Source organism: Anser brachyrhynchus, assembly GCF_964034855.1.
Source record: "Anser brachyrhynchus genome assembly, chromosome: 5".
Classification (NCBI taxonomy): domain Eukaryota; kingdom Metazoa; phylum Chordata; class Aves; order Anseriformes; family Anatidae; genus Anser; species Anser brachyrhynchus.
The window spans coordinates 7,180,917-7,205,191 of NC_137699.1; the positions used below are offsets into that span (position 1 = coordinate 7,180,917).

The 24,275-nt window shown below is 38.0% G+C and overlaps 1 protein-coding gene across 3 annotated transcripts in view; it reads right to left on the minus strand.

The window, feature by feature from the left end:
- Window positions 1-24,275, minus strand: part of QSER1 (glutamine and serine rich 1) — a 48,485-nt gene that overhangs the window by 5,479 nt on the left and 18,731 nt on the right. For 2 of the 3 annotated variants that reach the window (XM_080594730.1, XM_080594731.1), the window contains 8 exons: window positions 16,812-20,516; window positions 14,009-14,298; window positions 12,427-12,543; window positions 10,796-10,929; window positions 8,320-8,531; window positions 6,400-6,537; window positions 4,834-4,931; window positions 809-961 (listed from right to left, as the gene is read on the minus strand). In XM_080594730.1, the coding sequence (XP_080450856.1) occupies window positions 809-961; window positions 4,834-4,931; window positions 6,400-6,537; window positions 8,320-8,531; window positions 10,796-10,929; window positions 12,427-12,543; window positions 14,009-14,298; window positions 16,812-20,516 (4,847 nt within the window). Of the gene's footprint in view, window positions 1-808; window positions 962-4,833; window positions 4,932-6,399; window positions 6,538-8,319; window positions 8,532-10,795; window positions 10,930-12,426; window positions 12,544-14,008; window positions 14,299-16,811; window positions 20,517-23,997; window positions 24,101-24,275 lie in introns of those variants that run through there. The other variant, XM_080594732.1, reaches the window with a different exon arrangement.

Here is a 24,275-nt window from a genome sequence, read left to right on the forward strand (position 1 = left end):
GAAAGAAACTAAATTTTGAAGTGTTAATCAGTTTTTACAGTATTAACATTTGTTTTTAATTTTTGATCTAGAAGCTATCATTTACTTTAGTAATCTTGCAGCAAGCTTAAGAAGCTGTTATTATGAGCTACACAGTGATTTTAACACAACTGCAATGTTGAAGGCAACACATTGTTGCTTCAGCAGCAGTCCAGGAGGCTGACTGTCACGCAGAAATGTGGCCTGAAGTTCACTTCTCGTTCTGGTGGTGACAGAAGCAGAACGGGCTCTAGCAGGGCACTGCTGTTTGGTGTGCTACAACAACAGGTAAGAAGCACAGCAACAGCAGAGCTCACCTCTCCCTTCCCATCCAACTACACATACCATCTGCTGCCTGCATGAGGGAAGTAGCATCCTACCACTTCATCTTCCTGCAAACTCGAGTAGTTGCCACAGAAGACTTCCTGTATAAATATACTGGATAAGAGCATTTGGGTCTAAATATAGTAAATATGTGTCAACAAGACATTGCGGTTCAAGAACTTAAATAGGGGAATCACTCTGAAATATCTTATTATATTTTGTGGAATATAATAAATGGAATATAATAACTGTATTTCATAAATGAGCTAAAGGAATGCTTTAATATATAGCTTTAAATGTTGTTTTAACCTTTTTTTTATTACAGAAAACGCATTTCATTCAACAAAGATTTTTATATTTTGATGAATCTACAGAAGAAACTAATAAATGAAACAGTCTTTTATACAAACATGGCTATGATATTACAAGTCAGATGGTGGCAGCAATAAACCTTCTGGACACTCACCTGTGCTAATTTAGTGGTTGATTTAGAAGCCCTCAATGTTTTCTTGTTATACGCTTTACCATTCATTTTGATCTTAGACACTGACGTCCCTCCACTTTTTGTCTTTGAATCCCGAGTGATGACTGTCAGTTCAGGAAAGTTTTCCAAAGCATTCTTTAAAGAGAGTATATAATGAAAGAGGATTATGAAAAATTCAAGAACAGTTGTTAAGACTGCTGATAACTTTTCAAAGAAAAATGGGTAATTTGAGTGCGCTCTATTATAAAACAATTTATTCTTCACAAAGACACGATAAAAAACTCTATCAGATCAAGCAACCATACACAGTTTGAAAAACATGACCACCTCCTTGTTCGCTACTATAATTTTTCAAGACAAGAAGATCCTCTTATTGTATCTCAGGTATTATGTGATTCTTTTATTAGAGTAAAAAATGGCTCCACTAGGCTATTTTTATCTTTTAAAATCGGTTTCCATTCCATTTCTACACAAGAATCTCTAAGGCCAAGTTACTCAGAGATGCCTAATAACTACACAAGGAGAGGAAGTCTTTCAGTTGTAGGAGGAATATGATGCCTAACCATCTTCATGGATTTTGTCCCAGCTTTTGTAAGACACAGATTAATTGTATCTCATCACATCTGTAAGGTTAGACAAGCTTATGCACAGTGAATTAGATGACCAGTTCAAAAAAGCACAAGTTTTTAAGACATATTAACTCTTTGGTGAAGTACATTTCTACCAGCTTCAATAGTGCATTACTCGCATGAACAAATTTGAGTACAACTTTGTTGTACTGTGTTAGCAGCTACTTTGAAATAGTCCTGTTATGCTGTATAATCTGGTCATTGAGAAAACGTATCTAGGTAAATTAACGTATATATCCTTGTATTATATACAAAGAAATATTTTTACTGGACATATTAGTCTAGTATATATCACAGAATCATTCAGGTTGGAAAAGACCTGTAAGATTATCTGGTCCAACCTTTAACCTAATACTGACAAGTCCACCACTAAACCATGCCACTGAGTTCTATACCTACACACTTCAAGACCTTCAGGGATGGTGACTCAACCAGACCCCTGGGCAGCCCATTCCAATGCCACACAACCCTTTCAGTAAAGAAATTTCTTCTAATATCCAACCTAAACCTCCCCTGGTGCAACTTGAGGCCATCTCCCCTTGTCTTCACACTTGGTGCTTGGGAGAAGAGCCCGATCCCCAGCTCGCTACAGCCACCTTTAAGACAATTGTAAAGTACAATAATATAGATAGAAATGTATGTCCAATATGAGGAAAAACATTCATATAAAAATATATTAATAATACAGCCTAAGGTGCTAAATTTAAACTACTGAGATAAAATATGAAGTTGACTATTGTATTTTTTTTAAAAAACAGTACTAATATTCAGTAACTTCCCCTATCTATAATCTCTTAGCACTTTATATACATCAGCCATTTTTCTCTTCACTAAAAAAGCTCTCAACAGAAAGCTATAAAATTTATTGCACAAAAAGCAGTTGCATACTAGTAGCAGTTATCTCGACTAGCTAACCTGTCCATGTACAATATTCATAGCAAATAACTTTAATTTAAACCTACAGAAGTGGTTCCAATTTAGTTTTTCTATCCACTGTAATAGCCTTCCTGAAGGCTGACTCTGAGTATCAAGGAGCTTTGGCCATTTCTTTTCTGCCTTCCTCTGGAGAATTCCTATTAACCAGAAGAGTCTACATGGCTAAAGCACTGACCTGAAACAGACAAATTTGTATTGGAATGAAGAATCAAATACTAGTGATTTCTGCATCTCTGAAAGCAGAAGACAGAAAATGGTAACAATTATTTCCAAATAAATTTACACAGTTCAGCTAAGATGCTTAATTTACTGAGCTTCCAATAAAGCAAAAATATTATTTTCTCATTATGTTTACAATGAACACACCCAAAGGATGTGACAAACTGTTAGAACTACAAAGAATGTTACAGGCAAATCTACCAAACACTAACTGCTAACTTCAGTGTCCAATTTTATTAGTAATACAGTGCTAAAATATCCCATATTAACTCTACCTGGTGGGAAAAAAAAAACATTTAATCCATGCTTATTAATGCAGAATATTAAGAATATTCAAACTGGATGATACTCATGCTAATGATAATTTTACTTATTATTGCAATGCCTCATTCAGATGGAACAGCAGCAAGCTTTAAGATTCGAGTTAATGTAACGATTAATAAAGAGTATCAAACATTTTTTCACCAACACAAACACATGGGATGACAAATAAGTGTTTCATTTTTATCTACAACATTAATCTAAGTACAAGCTGGTACCCTCATACCAGAAAACAAAAATAAAAGGCTTTTTATCTTGCAGTTTACATCACAAGCAGACCCCTTCCTTACACCCAGAATTCCAATAACTTTCCTGCAGCTTATACCGTGAAATACAGGCTAAAGCTAACTTTAGAAATATGATTCATAATCTGCCCCTAAGCAAACACACAGCAAAGCTATTTTATTCATTATGAACACCAACTGAATAAGAAGCTGTAATTACATGCTAATGTTATAGAAGATACTAGTATTTTTCCCTTAAACTGAGGAAAAACAAGTAAACTACTTCTCATTTTGTGTACTGCGAATGTAACTAGAATTCCAAAATTCATATCCTACCTTATTTTAGCCTATCTTCTCTCTGCATAGGCAAGTCTAAAAACATCAGCTACAGAAATATCTTACCAACACAAAACTCTTAGCACAGAAGAAAAGCAAAAATGAATGGCTACTACATCCTGCCTCTCTGAGACTGTTATATTTAAAAAAAAAATATGCAGCCCTCCTTGTGCCTTCCTACTACAAAGAGGGAGCCACATGAAATTCTGTTCAAGCAGGTACAAACTGTACAGCTGTTGGGAAAACAACATAACTAATGATAAAAAAGGTGAAGAATTAACATGAATTTAAACTGTTTCACTGGTCGAAACAAAGTCACTGTCCCACAAGACTTATCAGGAATGGTTTGTAGAAAAAAAGATCTTTCAGAGATTTCATGATGAAAATGCAGAACTGACTTATGTGCTGTTATCTTTTTTCTCACCTAGCTCTCTGCACACAGCAGTAGAGAGAGAATTAGTTCTCCAAGAAATGCTTCTGTACTGTAGAAATAAAAGGAAATGAGAAGGACAGGCAAAAGAACAAGCTTAGTCTGGTGGTGTGTATGGACAGGTCTGCTCTAGTGCTGTTGGTCTCAAAACCACTGCAGGAAGAAATAATCAGTCCAATTATAGACATTGACAACTGTGTCTCAGACACGAGTGGAAAAAAGTCTTAATTCACTTGACCGCACTTTCAAAATCTGCATTCTTGCCTTTGTGTGTGGGAACCACAGGAACCACAATAACTGTCCTCCCCTTTACTTTCTCTCTACTGAGATTGTACAGTTACTCTCTTCCCTGTCTCCAGATCTGTTTTCTATTTATTACTGTGTCTAAGCTACTGTAATACAGGCTTGTTATTCAAACTTCTAAACCTCCATGCTGAATGTACATGAAACAGTGCACAAATTAGTTGCTCTCTACTCTTTCTGTCTTGGTTTTAAGCTACTCTGATCAGGCTACCTCCTTCAAAGAGGTCCAGATATTTGCTCGACAGCACAGCTAATTAATGTAAAAGCTTAAGATTTTTAGGCAATACAATCACTTAATCAAAAGCTCTAGAAGGACAACAAACATTTTCTTTTAACAAACTTGAGAAATTTAAAAGGGGAAGTGTTTGAAAATGAACCAGGAAGCATGGTGAGTAAAACTAGAACTTCACCTTCGCAGTACAAACTTCTTGATCACAAACGCTCTCCAAATGCCACAGACAAGCACTGAACTTAGAGCATCTCTCTTTCAAATTCATATTCACTGCTGTTACATATTTGCCTTGGGTTTTTAGTTACACCTGCATGGTATGTATTCAGTGACTGGCTTATAACATTACTTTAAAAACCCTAGAATTTAAAAGAGAATACCTTGAAAGTATGATCCAAGCGTAGTTTGGAAAGCAGCCTTTTCCTATTGTCATTCAGCATGCCATCAATTTTTCTCATATGAGGCAAAAGTAGCTCATCTAAAAGATCATTGAAAAAAGTAACAGTTGATTATTAAGAGAAACATGGTAATATGAGACTCCAATCTATTCTTCTACCTATTAACATAAAATGTATAAGTAAAAATTAATGCAACTTGCTCATAAACTCATTTTAAAAGTTAGAGAAAACAGTTTTGTTTTTTGATCAGCCCAATAAACTGGTCTAGATATTACGCAGCTTAATTGCTGACTGCAGTCCAGCTCCTTCTCTGACTTTTCTTTATTGAAAGTGAAAAAATAAGACACAACAATAAAAAGAATAAATCTCAAAGACAATTTAAAACCATTTCCAAAATAATCTACTGTGCAATACAACTGGCAGTTTTACGAAGATGAAATATACATATTTGACATTCACTATTCCCTCTTAAAAGAAATGACCCTGCTGGCATTTATGACAGAAGTATTTGAGGAAAGTGCTTGCTGATAGAAGTTACCTGATAAACCACTTTAAGACGAAAAACATACACCTGAACATAGGTACGTGGCCATGGATGAAAATTTACAGCTCAGTGTGGAGTCTTATTTATAGTCAATTTCTTTGCTTTTAGTGGGACTACCAACAAAAATCACAGGGTATAAATCCTTGAGGTAAGTGCACATTGATGCACAACCTGAGCAAACCAGGAAAGAGGATTCTATATAATTTTTTTTTCCTTTTTGTTTTTGTTCAGGTAAACTGAATATAATGCAAACAAAAACAACAGCTTCCAACTTAATAGGTGAAATGATCGGTCTTACAAGGACATTTATCTTCATACATGAGTATTTTGTTAAATTTTGAGATATGTTTTTTTTCTATTTTGTCTTCTGGAGTCCACTATGGTAGATAAATCCATCAGACATTTTCTCCTTAAAGGAAAAATGGAATAAATACATCTGTGATCAGAATTTCAAGGTTTCAGAGTTTGAAAATGAGACTTTTTTTTTATAGTATTAAGAAACACAACTACTTAGTTAGGAGGGTATTTCTTTATAAAAAAGCAAGCACATACCTGAAACATCGTAGATTCAAATAAATGTTTTGTAAGATTTTAAGACAGTAACAAAGAGCTCAGCTCTGACAAGTCTAACGCAGCAAAGCAGACAAAAGAGTATTTCTAAATTTCTTTGCTTCCTCACAGAGGCAGCACAGATAGATACATTTATATATGCATGCATATCTAACCTAATCTGAATTGAAACTGTATTACGTTAAGCAGGAAATACACAACATAAATATGGCATTCAACTAAAATCAAAATAAAAAAACACTGCGGTACCAAAGCCACCCTGAATCTCAGAAAAAGGAAGTGTCAGAAAATCCAAACTGCAAACAAATTACAGTCATTTACATGAAGTTATCTTCAGATTTTTTTTCGCTTGTTTTGCGTTCTAAATACATTTGCCTTACTGATTAATAACCTTAAAATTCAATAAAAACATACAAATTTTAAACATACTGTACCATTGCTTTTTTCCAAGGCTTGCATTGTGTCTGGATCCAAAGCAATGCTAACAAGCAACTCCATATAGCTCTTAAAGGTCTCTTTCATAGCCCTTGTGTTCAAAAAGCGAGTAACAAAGGGAGCTGGAGGTACAAGCTCTGAAAAATTAATTGGAATATGGTGATTTTTTTTTTCTTAAGGATTCGGCAAATATTTGTGTTTTACAAAACTGAAGGCTTTCTCTCTTAAAACATAAGCGACCCCTACTGGCATCCCTAGAGATTAAAACCCAATGCAGTCAGAAATAACAGCCAAACTATGCACACGTTAAAACAGTTATGAACAAGGTACAAATAGTACAATTTTTTGCTGAAATATGTATAACTACTTTCAACTATCAGCATGCAGATGATCATATCCTAGGTTATTTAGACATTTATTTTTATATTATTGCAGATGAAAGCCTAGAGAAAAGGGATAACGAATAACTTCAATCAAGCAAAGTGTGCTAAGCACAGGTTTCACGCGAATGCAAGTGTACCCTAAAGCTGCAAAACTAAGTCACCCAACAACAACAACAAAAATTAAAGAGCACTAATGTCATTTAGAAGCCTGTACTACTGAAGTCCATAGCACCTAACTGTCCGACTTGCAAAAAAACCAAACCACCAAACCAAAAAACCATGCAAGCCACATTTTACCAGCAAGGCAATGCAGGCATATTTCTGCTTATTCTGAGGAATCGTGCACACAGAGTAGTCATCAGCACCAGTAAAGCCTGAGTCCTATGGAGCTTTCTGTAGGCACCATGTGTGATAACAGTACTTTGCAGTAATTCCACTAGCAAGGCTCCACCCCCCCCCCCCCCAAGATTTCCACATTTCTACAGGTAGACTTCAGCTTTTAAATATGGATACGTCTGCCTGAAACACGTTATTTTAAGCATGCAGCCTTCAGCAGAGGCACTATTTCCAGTGCATCGGCCATAACTCATCAATATTTAGAAGTCACAGAGCATGCTTTAGAAATAAGAGTAATACAGCGCATGGTTACTACACAGTGCAGCTTCAAATGTACAGTAAATAAACAAAACAAAAATGCAAAAAGTACTGTACGTCTGCGACCACAGGTAACCTCTATAAACAGAGTACACTTTAAAAATACCTTTCTGTTCTAGAGCATTACTGCAAGCTTCATATCTCAAAGTTCTAAGACACTGTGAACGTCTTACGAGCAAATGTGTTCAGCCGGCTACATTTGAACAGCTGGCATTTAGAAAAGCAAGCAATGAAGCAGCCAGAAGTCAACTCCTTTTTCTCCAGGGGTTTTGAAAAAACAACAGTAACATCTGAATTCTGCCTACATGTGCATCCAGACAGGCATCGCAGGAATGTTATTTTAGACATAACATGAAGTTGCAATGGAAAATTAATGAAGAATATGATTGAGATGTAATCTGAAGTCATATCAGCTCCTTCTGAAATTGAACCAGTCTTAGAAAGCAAGCAGTAAGAATATCGCTCTCTATAGGTACCTTAAAGGAGGCTGTAGCGAGGTGGGGGTTGGTCTATTCTCCCACGTGCCTGGTGACAGGACGAGGGGGAATGGGCTAAAGTTGCGCCAGGGGAGGTTTAGGTTGGATATTAGGAAAAACTTCTTTACTGAAAGGGTTGTTAGGCATTGGAATGGGCTGCCCAGGGAAGTGGTTGAGTCACCATCCCTGGAGGTCTTTAAAGGACGTTTAGATGTAGCCCTTAGTGATATGGTTTAGTGGAGGACTTGTTAGTGTTAGGTCAGGGGTTGGACTGGGTGATCTTGGAGGTCTCTTCCAACCTAGATGATTCTGTGATTCTGTAATATATTTAATTGATAAACTACAGTTGAGGTAACTTCTGTTGCACACATTAGTTCATACAAAAAAAAAAAGTATCCTCACTCACCATCCTCATCACTCTGTGCTTCTGGTGAAGAATCAGACTGGGAAGATGAAAACTCCTCTTTCCACTTTTTCCTTTTCTTTGGTGGTGGTTCAGCCTTTACCTTTGGCTGTTTAGCTTTGGGTTTCACAGAAGAGACTTTTGTTGCTGTTGGTTTTGGTGTTGGTGGATCAGGCATTTTGTTGTTGCTACTACTAGGTTTGCAATGAATAGTCCTGCAATATTATGAACAAGATCTTTATCAAAATAATTACCATACAAATTCTGGCTTTAATAGAAGAGTGGTAGGCTTCTTTAACCAGAAGATACTCCCCGTGGATTACATATACTTATTTCAATGTCACAGGAATGGACAGGCATAGGGAGTACAGATTGCCCAATGTTAGTAGAATCTATGAGCTACAGAAGACTGGAGCTAATATTAAAACTGACCATTTAATGAAAAAAATCAGACTTCACAGACTTGAATAAATAATAGTACTTAATGAGCTTTGCTGATGAACTGAATTTGGGGTACTGTATCAACACAAGGACAAGCAAGAACATCATCCAGGCAGAAACACAGGATCTTGAAGACTGCAGCAAGAAAACAGACAACTCTTCTCCTTTCTCTACCCAGCACTCAAACCAGGAAAACAAACGGGAAATTTAATATCATAAATAAAAAGTAATATATATTTTAGAACCAACATGAATTTCTCACAACCTGAGAGCTCATCTCCTGGAAACGACAGAAGAAAACTGTGATGTAGCCAGGTGCCAGGGAAGCATCAATGCAATACGGTTTTCAGAACATGGGAGGAATACATTTCTGGGAAGTGTTAAGCAAAATCCTTCATTCAAATGGGAAAGCAGAGAAGTGAATTACAGAAACATTGTTAGTATCTTCTGGACTATTTGTGAATAATTCTAGTCAAATCTCAGAAATGCAGATTCCAAACCAAAATGGGTGGAGACAGTAGATACTAGAATGATTAGAGGAATGGAAAGCCTGCCTTAGAAGAAAAAAATTGAAGAGTTTGATTAATCCAGCTTAGTGAAACAAGAACCAAGATGGAACGTGACTGCTCTCCAGAAATATCATGCAGTAAGAACACCCAGGAAAGACAGAAATAAAAGCCAAAAAACAGTATTGAAAAGAGAACGTATGGATAGCTAATCCTGATCATGTTTTGGCTAAAAGCCAGGATTGTTTCAGAGCACTAGAGGAACAGGTCCTGGAACAGACTTCTGTAGCCCAAGGGGGGGGGGGGGGGGGGGGGAGATTGTCAAAGCCCCAGGTAATTTTAAGTAGATCATGATTATTTTATAAAATTGGTTATCTGATAAAAGTGCCTTCTCTGAGAGTACAGAACTGCAGAACTGGAGCTCAAGACCCAGTCATTTCCTGAATGAAGAGTACTGTATTTTTTTTCCTGTACTGTTCACTAACATCTGACAAAACGAAAATACCTGCATTACACTGTAATTATTGAAAAACCATATAGAGAGAAAAGCTTCAGATAGCATCTGAAGATGTGGAAAGATAAAATGAGCTCAGCATTAAAGCATGAAAAGGTTTGTATAATACAGATTCTGTCATGCTTTGCAAATGCACAGTCAAATGCCAACACAAAATGCAATAACAAAGTCTTTAGCAAGTGAGTGACAGTGAAAACACTATCAGAAGGAAGGTGGCAGAGGAAATCACAGAGATAGTCAAAGGACTCTGCGGGAGACGTGGTCATCCCATTTTTGCAGGACCAGCACTGTGTTTACTAGAATCATCAAAACCATACTGTTTGCTCCATGTTCTTTACCTGCCTCTCCAAAAAGGCATTTTTGTTTGGTGGTTTAAAAGCAATACTACCAGAATATTGATTTTAGGGCATGGATATGGAATTATAAGGGATGATTTACTGAGACAAGGCTTTTCGAGTGGGCTGACGGGTAGGGAAGGTACAATAAGAAAAGTAAATATACCCTCACTGTGCAAGAACATAAATGACAAGGGAAAGAATCATTGTAACAATCAATTTCAACAATGAACTTCTGTTTTTAAATTAAGTTTCCAGGGTTGAGAACAAGCCATGGTATTTCTAGTACACTGGGTCAAGACAGTCATTAAAGCAATCCAGAAAAACATACCTAACTTGCAAAGACCACAGGATAGGAGAAAACAACACACACAAAAAAATATCTTTATGCCTGTAGGCTTCTATCCACATACTGGGTAACAGGGCAAAAGAACACAAAAAGACATAGCACGTGGAGACCTAGAACCTCTGAAATGAATGATTATTGCAGTCCACTGATTCCAGTTAAAGAATTGTCTTGATCTGACAGTAATTTATCTCATTTCTTATAACAAAACACAGTTTTCCATTTCCAACTGAAAGAGGAACATAGCTCTGAGTTATAAGTCTTGTTTATTAAAATAAATATGTTCTTAATACAAAAACAAATATGACAAAATGAAAAACAAACTGAAATAAAATACCTTGCTGACTGTACAGGCTTGCTTCGTGGCTTTTTTGAACATACTCTGACATATTCCTTCTTGTTTGCATTTTCAATGAACTTCACATAGACTCGTTTGTATTTTGTTTTTGCATCCCCGAAATACCCAAGATACTAGAAAAAAATATGATTTAATATACAAGGTGCTTCTGTTAAGTAGAATTATTCAGTTTAACAATTTAAATTTAAATAGTAAATAAAAATGTTTAAAAATCTGTTAATATACAAAGATGACCTATTCTATAGCAGCTATAATTTAAGACGGATTCTCCAACAGATTTCCAAATAACGCTTAAAACAAGAAAATAAGGCAAGAATTACTTTGGGCATTATTTTCTCCCTTTATTTAATACACCACACCTCCATGTGTTATTGCAAAAGATTACCTCTGGCAAATGGCTGCCTCTTGAAATGCTATCCTATAGTATCCTTCCCACAGAGGAAAGCAGTTGATTCGCAAGCCTGCTCCCACTTACTTTATTCCAGTTGAAAAAAACTTGTTCCTTTACCCAGACTGAATGATACCAAAGAACCCATGCTGGAAAGCCAAGAATCTACCCCTTAATATATTTAGAAATAATTTTAGAGTAGGAGGAAATAAACTTTTTTTTTTATTGCAAGAATGTTACGTCAGAATCACATTTTCACAGAATTGTAGGGGGTTGGAAGGGACCCCAAGAGATCATTGGGTCCAACCCCCCCAAGAAGATGGCCTAGAGATTAGAATGGTCCATGTAAACATCCTGAAGTAAAAACTCCCCCAAAGACCTAAAAAGACCAAACAAAACCTCATTACAGATCCATGTTCTACAACTGGACTTGGATTTGTATGTTCAGAAAAATTAGATATTGATTCTGAATTTTCATTTTTACCTCCAAGAAGAAGCATTGCTACCATGGGTGCTGAAGATATTATCTGATATGTGCTTGTTAGAAAATTTTAAAAAGCAATGGTGGAAGATATGGTGCTCATTCCTTCCAATGCTGATAGGGTTGGAAGTTCAGACTGTACCACGCACAGATAGTCTTGTGGTTGCAGAGGCTTTATTAATCTGAATTTCCACTTTCCTTTTTATCACAATATTTATAAAGCTACAGATACTTATTTGCCTTTTTTTTTTTTTTTAAACTTTGCAGAGAACTTGGTCAGATAAGCTGGTCCTAAGGTTTTCATTAAACACACTTCAGCAGACAAGATTCTGAGATCCATAAAATCACAGAATATCCCGAGTTAGAAGGAACCCATAAGGATCATCTAGTCCAACTCTTGGCACCGCACAGGTCTGCCCAAAGTTTAGACCATGTGACTAAGTCACAGAATGCCACCTGGGAATTAAATAACGCCAGATGCTAAATTTAGAAATACCAAATATCTGAATTGGACTGGCCTAACTTTTGCCATAAAATGACTGAGCTGATGACAATCCTGCCTTGAGATACTGTGTTTAAATGCACATTCTTTCATGAATGTTTTTCATGAACTGAGCTCACAAAGTTACGTTTTTTGGTGATTATCTTCCATCATTGCTCTTTAAAATTTTAATTTCTTTCCCAGCCTTCCATTAAGTAAATTAGTTGCCATGAAGCTTCATGAGGAATTTTTTGACTCACACTGTTAGTAGCAGCAAACTCCCTCTGTCCATCTCGCACTTCAGGAACAAACTTCTGCAATAAGGCCTTCTGTACTTTCCAAATAGCTGGAGGCTCTTTTCCGGTTTGCAAAGCAACCTGTAAGAACAGAAGATTATTTGCCAATAACGGTGCTTGTTTTTCTCCCAGATGTGTGTTTGTGCATTCTATTTTTTGAACAAGTTACCCAGGAATAAAATAGAAACAGGTCATTCAAATTCCAACTCCTTAGTTAATGCACATAATTTATATTAAGATAGCACGACATGAACTACAATAAGTGTTAATTGCCACAAATACTACCTTCAGAGGAATGAAGCTGTGCCAACAAGCTTCGCCTATGCTGCAATGTCAGAACTAAGGCACCACGCAACCGAGCCACAAAATGGTATTTTTCAAAATGATACTTTCCCTATTTATTTTTTATCTTTTTGCTTAATATAATTTTTTTTGGTAACAGAAATATAAGAATCACAACAAGCAGCAGAAAAAGCTTGCAGGTTCCTTGAGATTCTGTGGGAGAAGTCCACAGTACCTGTGAAATAACAGCATGATGCTTACAGTAAGGTGAAAAAGGAGAGTTCAGTTCAAATTAGTGTACCACAGTTTATACTTTTAGTTCAACTTTAACTGTAAAAAAAGCTTGGATTTTTTTTTTATTCTAATAGTTTAAGAAATAAATTATGTCAAAAACAGATTTGTAATTACCACCTCGAATAAGAATTCTCTATAAATCCTATGTGCAAACTACTAACTTAAAAACTCTCTTTTTGTAAAACATAATCGAATATAGATGCTTTCTGCAAGGAGTGTTTAAATAACTGAAGAAATATATACTACAAAGATTAAAATTCAAAATACCTCATAACAATATTTGCATAGTTTTATAAGTGACAAGGGAATGTTTTATTTTAGAGCTGGTAACACTCATGATAAAGCTACATGAATTAATTTAAAGCTTAAGCTCAAGAGGATGAACACAGACAAATAACAAGAAGTATCAGAAACTGAAAATAAGAGTATTGCTAGCTATGATAGGAGCAAAAGAATAGGTACACATGCACTAGAATTTGAGATAGAGAGACCACAAGAAATAAAAGTCAAGAACAACACAGAACCTTTCCATAAACTCGAGTGAAGAGCTGTACTGGTTCCATATGGAAGCCGTTTCTGATTAGAACGGCAAACAACCTTCTCCAAAAAAGAAAAAAGACAATTCCAAGACCTTCTGCAAAAATCCAAGAGCCATTTCTTCAATATCATACTCCTGAGAATCTACTACTATCTTAAAAAAAAAAGTAATTCCAAGTTCTAACAGAAGTTACCAGGACAGAGATTTACATTATTATATATACCTTATAAAATGGATCGAGTACATTCAAAGCATATTCATAACCCACATCAGAAAGACACCTTTGAAGTAGCTTGGCAGCAAATAGAGCAGAAAACAAATCCGTAGCCTTTCCACCTTTAGCAGTTTTTTGAGGATAAGTCATGGAGCTCTTTCGGTGTGTTTGTTTTTGTTTGATTTTTGTTTTACACTCATAGTAAGTGTTTAGATTACCTTTAGTGTCTCTATATCTTCAATCTTCACTACAAATTCATCACGTTCTCTGTACATGCCCTCTCCTCCACTGTCCGTATTCTCCTCATCGGTACCTCCTTCTATCGCAACAGTTGACTGTATTTTTGCTAATTGGTCTGAAGTCCCAGCATCCTGTTGAGCTACTTTTAAGGGGTCAGCTGAACTCATTTTCTCCTGCATACTGACTACAGGAGCTGTCGTCTGTGGTGATTCCTGCTTTATAACAGCAGCAGTGGCAGCAGCAGTAACGACCGCCACTTTTTCAGCTTCTGAAGCAAAAAAAAAAAAAATAGTTAAATTCAGTTATCAAGGATTAGCAACATAAGATGAGAACTTCTTTTTCTTTCACAATCCCTATAAAAAGCAAATATTCTAACATCACTTGTTTTAAGAGTTAGATGGGAGCTTTACCTTAGTCACAGCATTAACAAAATCAAAATATTGTAGCTAGTACACGTATGTTTGCATTTAACTTGAGCCTGTTACCATCTAGAAATAACAACAATGAATGCCTCAGAAAACAACTTTATAGTTAACAGACGTTCAACAGGAACGCTGCTGTGCATTGTGAGACCACGCAAATACGACAGTAAAAACTTATAACACTGAATCTTGTTTCCAGTCTGCTGACAGGTAAAGACTTCATAAATTGAATTAAGGAAAGAGAAAGATGCATGAAACATGAGAACATTTGCTCTATTACTTTTGGACATTTATCATTTATATCTTGTAGTAAAGTAACCGGAAGTTTCAGATTGGGATTAAAATACCCTAATGATTTTTAGAATTAACAGTGGTGAGCAATGAGAACTGAGAAAAAACAAAGAAGGGAATTCTTCTCTATACACCAGAGCCAAAGTAAACTCCAAGCTTTCAAAATAATTATTCTTTCCCCCTGAAAAAAAATAGAATCCTTTTAGGTATTACTTTATACTCTTCATACAGTTTATATACATTATATTTATTTTTATACATTTTAACATTGTTTTTACATTGACTTGCTAATCTGAAAATCAAATTAAATATGCTATAGGGTAATTATTAATATTGCTTAGAAAACTGGCTTCAAATTTAAGATAGCCATTTTGAAGTGTAACAACCATTGTTAGTTGATGACTTAATTGTTGAAAAATAGAAAAAAGATGCGACCTTTTGATAAAAATGATCAAAAAATTAAATATCAAATTAATGTGTCAATACAAAAGTTACATACCGCATGTGAAGATTCATCAAAGCAATTCAAGCAAAATTGTTAAGCAATTAAAGACTTTTTTCTGGATATATAACATCACATTATTATAAATATGCTATTTTTATTTGTTCACGAAAGACTATGAAAGCCTTAATTAGATATAGTACTATTAGTTCCCCAAGTAATATTTACATATTCTTCAGAACAGTAGATAAATGTACATACACTACTTAATACTAACCACAAGTAACTGTTTTAGTATTTGTCTTTCCATACTTATGTGCAAAAACAGACAGGAGAGGGAATTAGCAGAAAATCTGCAAAAACACTAGCACGTAGGAGAGAAGCCATTATTAGGCATGTTGTATTTTGTACAGTCTCGTATATAACAAAACAGGAAGGCGAGTTAATGAAACCGCTGGTATAAATATCACATCCTTATGAACAATAAAGAAGACACAATAACGTTGTAGAAGAAATCATTACAAATGCTGATGTCCATGCAACGACAACAAAAAAAACCTTTGAAATATTTCCTTAGGAAGCTGTACACAGAACATGGCTTATTAAAGTTAACATATTTAGAAAGAGAGGCTCAAACCATAGCACTGTCCACGTTTCGGCTTTCTAGGGGGGAAAAAATGTTGCTTTCTTGTTTAAAACTCATTAAATTGAAAGGCTCTCTCTTGGATGTATTAGTACAGTTATGCGATCAACTAGGTTGTTTTTAATTGCCCACCAAACAAAACTGATGTCGCTGAAAAGATCTATCTAGGCAAAAATATGCTATACGCCAAATACTTCAAAAAACAAAGCAAGATTAGTTAAAAGCTATAAACACTGAGAACGTGTCATACAGCACAGATGTAATACAAGTGAAAATGAAAAGCCAAATACATGGAAAACTAGCTAGCACTGTCATCAGTGGTTGCTGCCCGTCCTCCTGCCCAGAACAACCCCTCCCAGCTTTTGTTTTTTCGTTAGCAATATCTCAACATGAGGGCACAATGCTCCTCACAAATATTGCTGAAATCAAAGTCAAGTGGTTCCCCTCTTGGACACGGCTAGCTAAACTAGCGCTTAGTTTACAAGCATAACAATTGCTTTCACAATTGCTTTCATAAACATTCTGTGCAGCTCTAGCATCACAGAAAGTACACACTTAACCCAGGAGGAACTTAGCATTTGCTGATGGCAATTAGTAACATGTTCTCTTGCCAGAATTCTTTGAAAATTGATTTAAAACCACTGGACATGGTGGTTTGCTGAGGTTTAGGGATGACAACAATACTCAGCATTCTAAGCCAGAGAAGAGAACAGACATCATTCCAAGCCTGGGCTAAAGTCATTTTTCAGCATTAGAAGAGTCCTGCCCAAGCAGCATGGAAAAGTTTATGTACGCATTTTCCAATTGTAGACAACACTAGTTTAGCTCATACTCAGCACAACTTTTGAACAGAACTCTTAATTATGGCTGGACTAAAAACAAAGCAAATCAAAACTTTTACCTGAATTAACGAAAGCTAAAATATTTCCGTTTTGCCCCATCAGCTACAGAACTCTCCAGTGTATGCACTCACACTGTTTTACCTGATTTGTTCTTTCTGTCAGAAGTATCATCGAGGGCTGACAATGCAGTAGAGATGCTCTTCTGAAGATCGTGGTTCCCCCCCACAGAATCATCTTCATCAGAAGAAAATGAAGGCAATGTTTCTAAATTTTTCTTAAGTTCTTCATCAACTTTTTTGGTTGGACTTTCTGCACTGACCTCAGCAGCTACAGGTGCTGCTGCTGGCTGAGGCTTTGTGGAGGACTGTAGGCAAGGGCCGCGAACTATTTGGGTAACTGGTCGCCTAGTCCTGTTTGGCATTCGTACAGCTGGAGCTGAAAACTGTTGCCTAGGCCCAGATTTTAGAAAGTCTAAAAAAGATGCGATAAATCCTGTTTTGACTTCAGGCTGCTTTTCTTCAACTTCTTTAATTTTTTGCCTCATTCTTTCCTGATGTTGGTAAGTATCGTAACAACTTTCAGAAACAGGAGAAGAGTACATCAAACATGAGTCACTTCCTCTTGAATTTTGACGTTTACAGTGTCCACTTCTTTTGATCTGTTTCTGAATTGCACTGTCATCTTCTGCAGCATTTTTGTTTTGGCTTTTTCCTTTGCTTTTCTTCTTCTGAAGGTTCCCGAGAGTTAAATCTTGGCATTCTTCTTCAGTTCTACTAATAGCTCCATCTCCACTTGGGGGCACAGGCAGTGGCTGCAATGAATTAACCTTTGACTGGTTACCTGCTACTGTACCATCATCACCACCACCTATATTAAAATCATTCTCTGAAGCAGCACTCTCTTCACTTAGACTCTTACCACTAGAAACAAAATCTGCCTCTCTTACATTTAGTGTACCATCAGCGGAAACATCATTATCTTCTTCAGACTCGTGGCTAATGCTAGACTGTTTCTTAACTGGAACAGCACCTTGTTCTTGATCCTCTTGACCAGGACCAAGAGCGGGAGAGGTCATTCTTGTCGGTACATTTTGATCAGAAGTTTCAATGTGTTGTTGATCAAGGTTCACAGGTTTTGTCTGTATTGCTGACACCGGTGTAAGATTTATAGTGATTTGGCCTCCATTCAGAGAAATATTATTTATGCTTGCTGGCTTTCCAACTGGAGAGGCACTGAAAGCAGAAGACACGTGTCTTACATCCATTGATCGGAACTGTGTTTTAGACTCCTCACTATTTTCAACAGACTGGATTTCTTCTTCATTAGATGCTGATTTGGCAAAGTCAGATGGTGTCACTCCACAGGCTGCCGCGGTTGCTGCTAAGATATCATCTACATTGGATAATATATTCCTCTCATCACTGAGAAGCATAGATTCTGGGAAACATATTGAACTAAGAGAAACAAACTGATTTTTTGAATCATGTTGATTTGTCTGAGTAAAATGATCTTTTGTTGTCAAATGTTGCTGTAGTGGTTTTGAGGGCTCAGAAATGTCCATTTTCATTACTTCTGAGTTCTGAGTATGAAGCTGCTGCTGAGAATGACCTCCATTACTTTGAATAATATGGCCATCCATCTGAAGGAATGGATGTGTCACCTGTTGAGGACTCTGTATTCTTTGCACTTGTGGTGACGCCTTTGCTTGTCCTAAACCTGACTGCAGTATTGACTGATGCAGAATCTGTAAGTCACAGGTCGACTCCAGAAGTACCTGTGCACTGGGCAAACACAGCTGATGACCATGCCTTAAAGCATGAGGTTGAACCTGCGGTGGTGTGCTAATGACTTGGCCTTGCTGTTCTTGACCTTTATTTTCATGTACCTTATGCATAAGAGAATGTTGCTGGTTTAGTTCTTTAGGACTCATATTTACTTGTGTCGTTTGCATTAAATTTGCCGTTTTTTTAATGTCATGGCTTAGGCTTGTGATATGGCCAATATGCTGGGAAAGCTGTTCCACAGTATTAACCATTCTTTCATCTTTTTTTGCTCCTTGAAGGGTAAGTCCAACAACTCGATCTTCAAGACGAGAGTTACTTCTGATTACACTTTGAGAGTATCTGTCATCTGCTTTTGAGACCCTATAGGATCCGTCCTGAGCATTGATTTCATCATCAGTTAGCCTTTGGGTGGAAGATTCAAGAGAAGCCTGCTGTTGCAATGCCTGCATATCCTGCATTGACAATTCTTCCTCTTGTTTTGATGAAGCATACAAGTTAGAGTCAGATTTCCTTTTTACGTACGATTTTGTTTCTGAGGAAGGCCTGTTGTTCTGCAGCGTCTGTGAATGAGCTGGGGATGCAAAAGGAGGAGACTGCACAGATGGCAAAAACTTCTGAGACTGTGGCGGGGAGGATTCTTGTGACTGAGAGTTCTGAGAAGAATGTAAAGAAATATAACTCTGATTAGGACTTGAGCCCGGAAGAGTCTGTATCCGAGGAGACGCAGAAAAAGGAAGAGAAGGCGATGTTAACGTTAAAGACTGCCCTGAAGAATAGCTTTCTGAAGGACTAACAGCTGATAAAACTTGTGATTGAGATGAAAAGCTAACTTGGGATTGGCTAACTGGAGATAAACCCTGAGAGTGACTAGAAGAGTAGCTCTGAGATTGGCTGACTGAAGAAAGTTCCCTTGTTTGCCCAGAGTAGTTCTCATTTGGAACTGAAGTCAGTACTTGTTCGTCTGAGGAGTAACTTAGAGTTTGACTATCAGAAGTAATAGTTTGCGATTGCCCAGAAAAAGTCAACGTTTTGTACAAGGAGGGCAGCTTCTCGATCTTGCTAGATGAGAAATCCTGTGAGTGACTGACGGGTGACACATTCTGAGACTGGGAAGAAACGTAATTTTGGGACTGGCTGACTGACAAGAGACTTGGGAGCTGTGCTGTAGAATAGATCTGTGCTTGGCCTGTAATGACAGAACTCTGGTTTTGTGCAGTTTTGGCATAGCTTTGTGTCTGCACAGTGGGAGCTACACTTTGAGGTTTGGGGGTCTTCGTTGACCTTGGAGGCTGCTTCGTGGAACAGTTTTTCACTTTTGCTGTGGAAGCAGGTGGAAAACCAAGTGATGGAATTGCAGATGTGTAAGACTGAGCAAGTTCCACTGTGACTTGAGAAGTCTTCTGCTGTGGTCCTCCATTGCTCACCTGAGTAACATCTCCAACTGGACTGCAGGATAATGCTGAGTGCCTAGATGTATCCTGAAAATTAACTCCACTTGTACTCGTTAAATAGCTGTGTAAGGAATGCTGTGAAACAGTCAGTTGAGCCTGAACAGACTGAGTACTTGAAGGCCGCTGATGGTGTTTAATAACACTACATTCTCGCTGAAGTGCTCTATCAATAGAAGCAGTGGAACCAGTAAAGACGGATGTGCTATACGCCTGAGAAACCTGCTGAGTTCCTCCAATGGTTGAAGGCAACAAACTAAACTGAGGTTGCAAAAGATGGGGTGCAGATTCTTGAGCGGAACGATATGTTGACGACTGAGGGGGTATACTGGTACTCAAAACAGAACTGCCGAGGCGCTCAAATGTCAAAGCAGTCGGAACAGTGCCTTGTGACGTTTTAATCTGTAATAAAGGATCATGAGTAGTTAAGAGGCCATTTGATGTAGCACTGAAAGTAGTATCTTGAAGAGTAAGAGAAGGGGTAGTAGCAAAGTTTCTACTGCTGAAAGTGTTGGGATGCTGATATGCTGATAAAGCAGATGTTGGTGGAAACGTTCCAGAGGTTGGCAATGCTCCAGTAACGAATAGTTCTGTGGCTGTTGAGGAATGCATACCTGGAAGAAAAAAAAAAAACAAAACATGAAGGGAAAAAGAACATACGGGAGCTTTACAAGTTGCAACACTACATTTCTGTAACTTATTTCGTATTAAGCTCTTCCAGCATCTATCAGTATAACCTTCTGTAGAATCAACACACTCGTCAGCAAAGGGAGGCGCTCATTGCCAATAATTTTCAAGCTGGAAGTGCAACTCTGCAAGAATTCCAAGTTCTACACCTACAGCAAGTTGCTGAGGGAAAATAACTCTCACCCTTATGATGCAAATTTTGGATTAAAAAGTCATACAAGACTAATTCTACTTCGAAACCAAAGGCTCTGTATTAGTTTTTATTTGAATTTAAAAAGAATTCCTAGCAGAGGACAACTGATCAAAAGCTTTGGACTCTTTAAGTATACTGTAAAAAGGCAAAATTACGAAATAAAAATTGTAATAATTAAAAGAGCAATTTCATCTCCTGCATTTACCCTCACCAATACTTCTATAACTCACTTTTTATGAAACAGCATTTCAGAGCATACAATGAAATAGCTGAATTTAATTCTCAAAGGAAGGCTTTAACTTTCAATACAAAAAAATAAATATACAGAAGCATCTAGGTTGGAAGAGACCTCCAAGACCAGAGAGTCCAACCTCTTACCTTACACTAACAAGTCCTCCACTAAACCATATCACTAAGCTCTAAATCTAAACATGTTTTAAAGACTTCCAGGGATGGTGACTCAGCCACTTCCCTGGGCAGCCCATTCCAATGCCTAACAACCCCTTCAGTAAAGAAGTTCTTCCTAATATCCAACCTAAACCTCTCCTGGCACAACTTTAGCCCATTCCCCCTCGTCCTGTCACCAGGCACGTGGGAGAACAGACCAACCCCCACCTCTCTACAGCCTCCTTTAAGGTACCTGTAGAGAGCGATAAGGTCACCCGGGTCTCCTCTTCTTCAGACTGAGCAACCTCAGCTCCCTCAGCCGCTCCTCATAAGCCTTGTTCTCCAGACCCCTCACCAGCTTCGTTGCCCTTCTCTGGACTCTCTCGAGCACCTCCATGTCCTTCTTATAGCGAGGGGCCCAAAACTGAACACAGTACTCGAGGTGCGGCCTCACCAGAGCTGAGTACAGGGGGACAATCACTTCCCTAGCCCTGCTGGCCACACTGCTTCTTATGCAAGCCAGGATGCTGTTGGCCTTCTTGGCCACCTGAGCACACTGCTGGCTCATATTCAGCCGACTATCAACCAGTACTCCCAGGTCCTTCTCGGCCAGGCAGCTTTCCAACCACTCATCTCCCAGCCTGTAGCTCTACTTAGGGTTGTTATGCCCCAGCTGCAGGACCCCGCACTTGGCCTTGTTGAACCTCATACGGTTGGCCTCAGCCCAACGGTCCAGCCTATCCAGATCCTCCTGCAGAGCCTTCCTTCCCTCAAGCAGATCGACACACGCACCTAACTTGGTGTCATCTGCAAACTTACTGAGGCTGCACTCGATCCCCTCATCCAGATCATCGATAAAGATATTAAAGAGGACTGGCCCCAGTACTGAGCCCTGGAGGACTCCACTAGTGACCGGCCTCCAGCTGGATTTGACTCCATTCACCACGACTCTCTGGGCCCGGCCATCCAGCCAGTTTCTAACCCAATGAAGCGTACACCAGTCCAAGCCAAGAGCATCCAGTTTCTTGAGGAGAACGCTATGGGAAACGGTGTCAAAAGCCTTACTGAAGTCAAGGTAGACCACATCCGCAGCCTTACCCTCATCCACCAAGTGCGTCACTTGGTCATAGAAGGAGATCAGGTTCGTCAAGCAGGACCTGCCTTTCATAAACCCATGCTGACTGGGCCTGATCGCCTGCTTGCCCTGCAAGTGCCGCGTGATGACACTCAAGATAATCTGCTCCATGAGCTTCCCTGGCACTGAGGTCAAACTGACAGGCCTATAGTTTCCCATGTCTACCTTCCAGCCCTTCTTGTAGATGGGCATCACATTTGCTAGCCGCCAGTCGACTGGGACCTCCCCCGATAGGCAGGACTGCCGATAAATGATGGAAAGCAGCTTGGCCAGTTCTTCCGCCAGTTTTCTCAGCAACCGAGGGTGCTAAGAAAAGATACGATTTGCATGTTTTCTTAAGTGAAACACCGTAGTTGAAAATACCCTCAGACAGCAACCATCTACACAATACAACAACTATCCAACTCAAACATATAATCTTATTTGCACCCAGACATTGCTATCACATTCTTGCTTAAACAGAATTTATTAACAGAATATACTACTGCAACTGAAATAAGTTTGTGAAACTCCTTTGCAAGCTTTGAGGCTCACAGCAGCGATCCATATTTTTCAGTGGTTTTCACCCTGCAGCTTTCAGGAACTGGTAAAGTTTACGTACTATTTCTAAAGTCTACGAAAGTAAATGAAGACAAATTTATTCTCAGAGAGGCTTGAATTTCTTGTAAAGGAAAATGAAAAGGAATCAGTTTCCACTAAAAAAAATTACAAGGATATGCAAAGCAGAAAAAAATAAAATCACTGGTATAAACTTTCAGTAAATAAGGCTTGTTTTGAGACATATCTCAGTAATATGTTTAATTTTCACTTTAAAATACATAAAGTCCTTCTGCAAGTTAATCACAAAATGACTTTGGAAGTGTCAGATGAAACTGCGAAAGAAAGTCTTTGTTTCTCCCTTTCAGTTCAAGACATATACTGATACGAAGAGATATGATACTGAAGGAATGCCACAGTATTTTTCACAAGTCAACAATAAGGCCTTTCTGAGTAAGAAAGCATAAGCAGTGTTTTAATTCCTCTTTTCCTATTCTAAAAAACCGCAACATCACATACAATTGGGTTCTTTTTTTACTGATAGCTAACACTAACACAAAGGTAGGGGCATTCAGAGAGAAAAGAAGGGGAACAATTTATTCCTATTTTAGCTGTGGATGTTCAGTTCTCATCTAAGCCCTTCCTACTACGCAGTTAATTTCTCAATACCAGACAAGTCACACTAGTGTGGTAGAACTGCTGGGTTTTACATTTGAGTTTTGTAGAGCAACAGACAAAAGCATGGGGAAGGTGTATGTGCAACAGCCTCCCCTGCTTCCCTGTGAAAACAGAAGACAGATAACACATCGCATATATCCAAGGAAGACTTGGTAGGACAACACAATAAACATGCTGTTCCTCACCCCCTCCTCCCCCCCACTCCCCCAAAACAAACAAACAAAAAAAAAAAAAACAGCTGTTGCAGGGTTTGGAGAAAAACCCGAAGTCTATAATCCATCTCAAGAATGACACTTTCAAGACCAAAGAGTATTTGTTTTCCCTCATCAAAAAAATCCATAGAAGAGAAGTTTTCAAAAGATACTTGAGAGGACTACAGAATACAAAACCAAACAAACAAAAAAACAACAAAAAACAGTAAAAGCATGAAAGGATAATAGAAAGCTGAGAGAACTGATAATATTGAAAATGGGCTTACTGATGAGTTCTTAGTAATGAGTACTGAGAAGTCTCAATCACTGGTATCAACATCAAACCCGACCCACAGCATGTCTCCCCATTCTTCACAATTCACTGCGATAGGCAGGCTGCAATGGAGAAAATGCTAGGACGAAGAGAAAAAAAGGTTTCTTCCCAGCTGACAATCTGATGTGAGGATGGCTCATCACAACTCTTAAACACCACTGGTTATTAAGATTTTTGACAGACTAGTAGCGTCTTCACCTATTCTCCAACATATCTGCTCTTATCCATGGT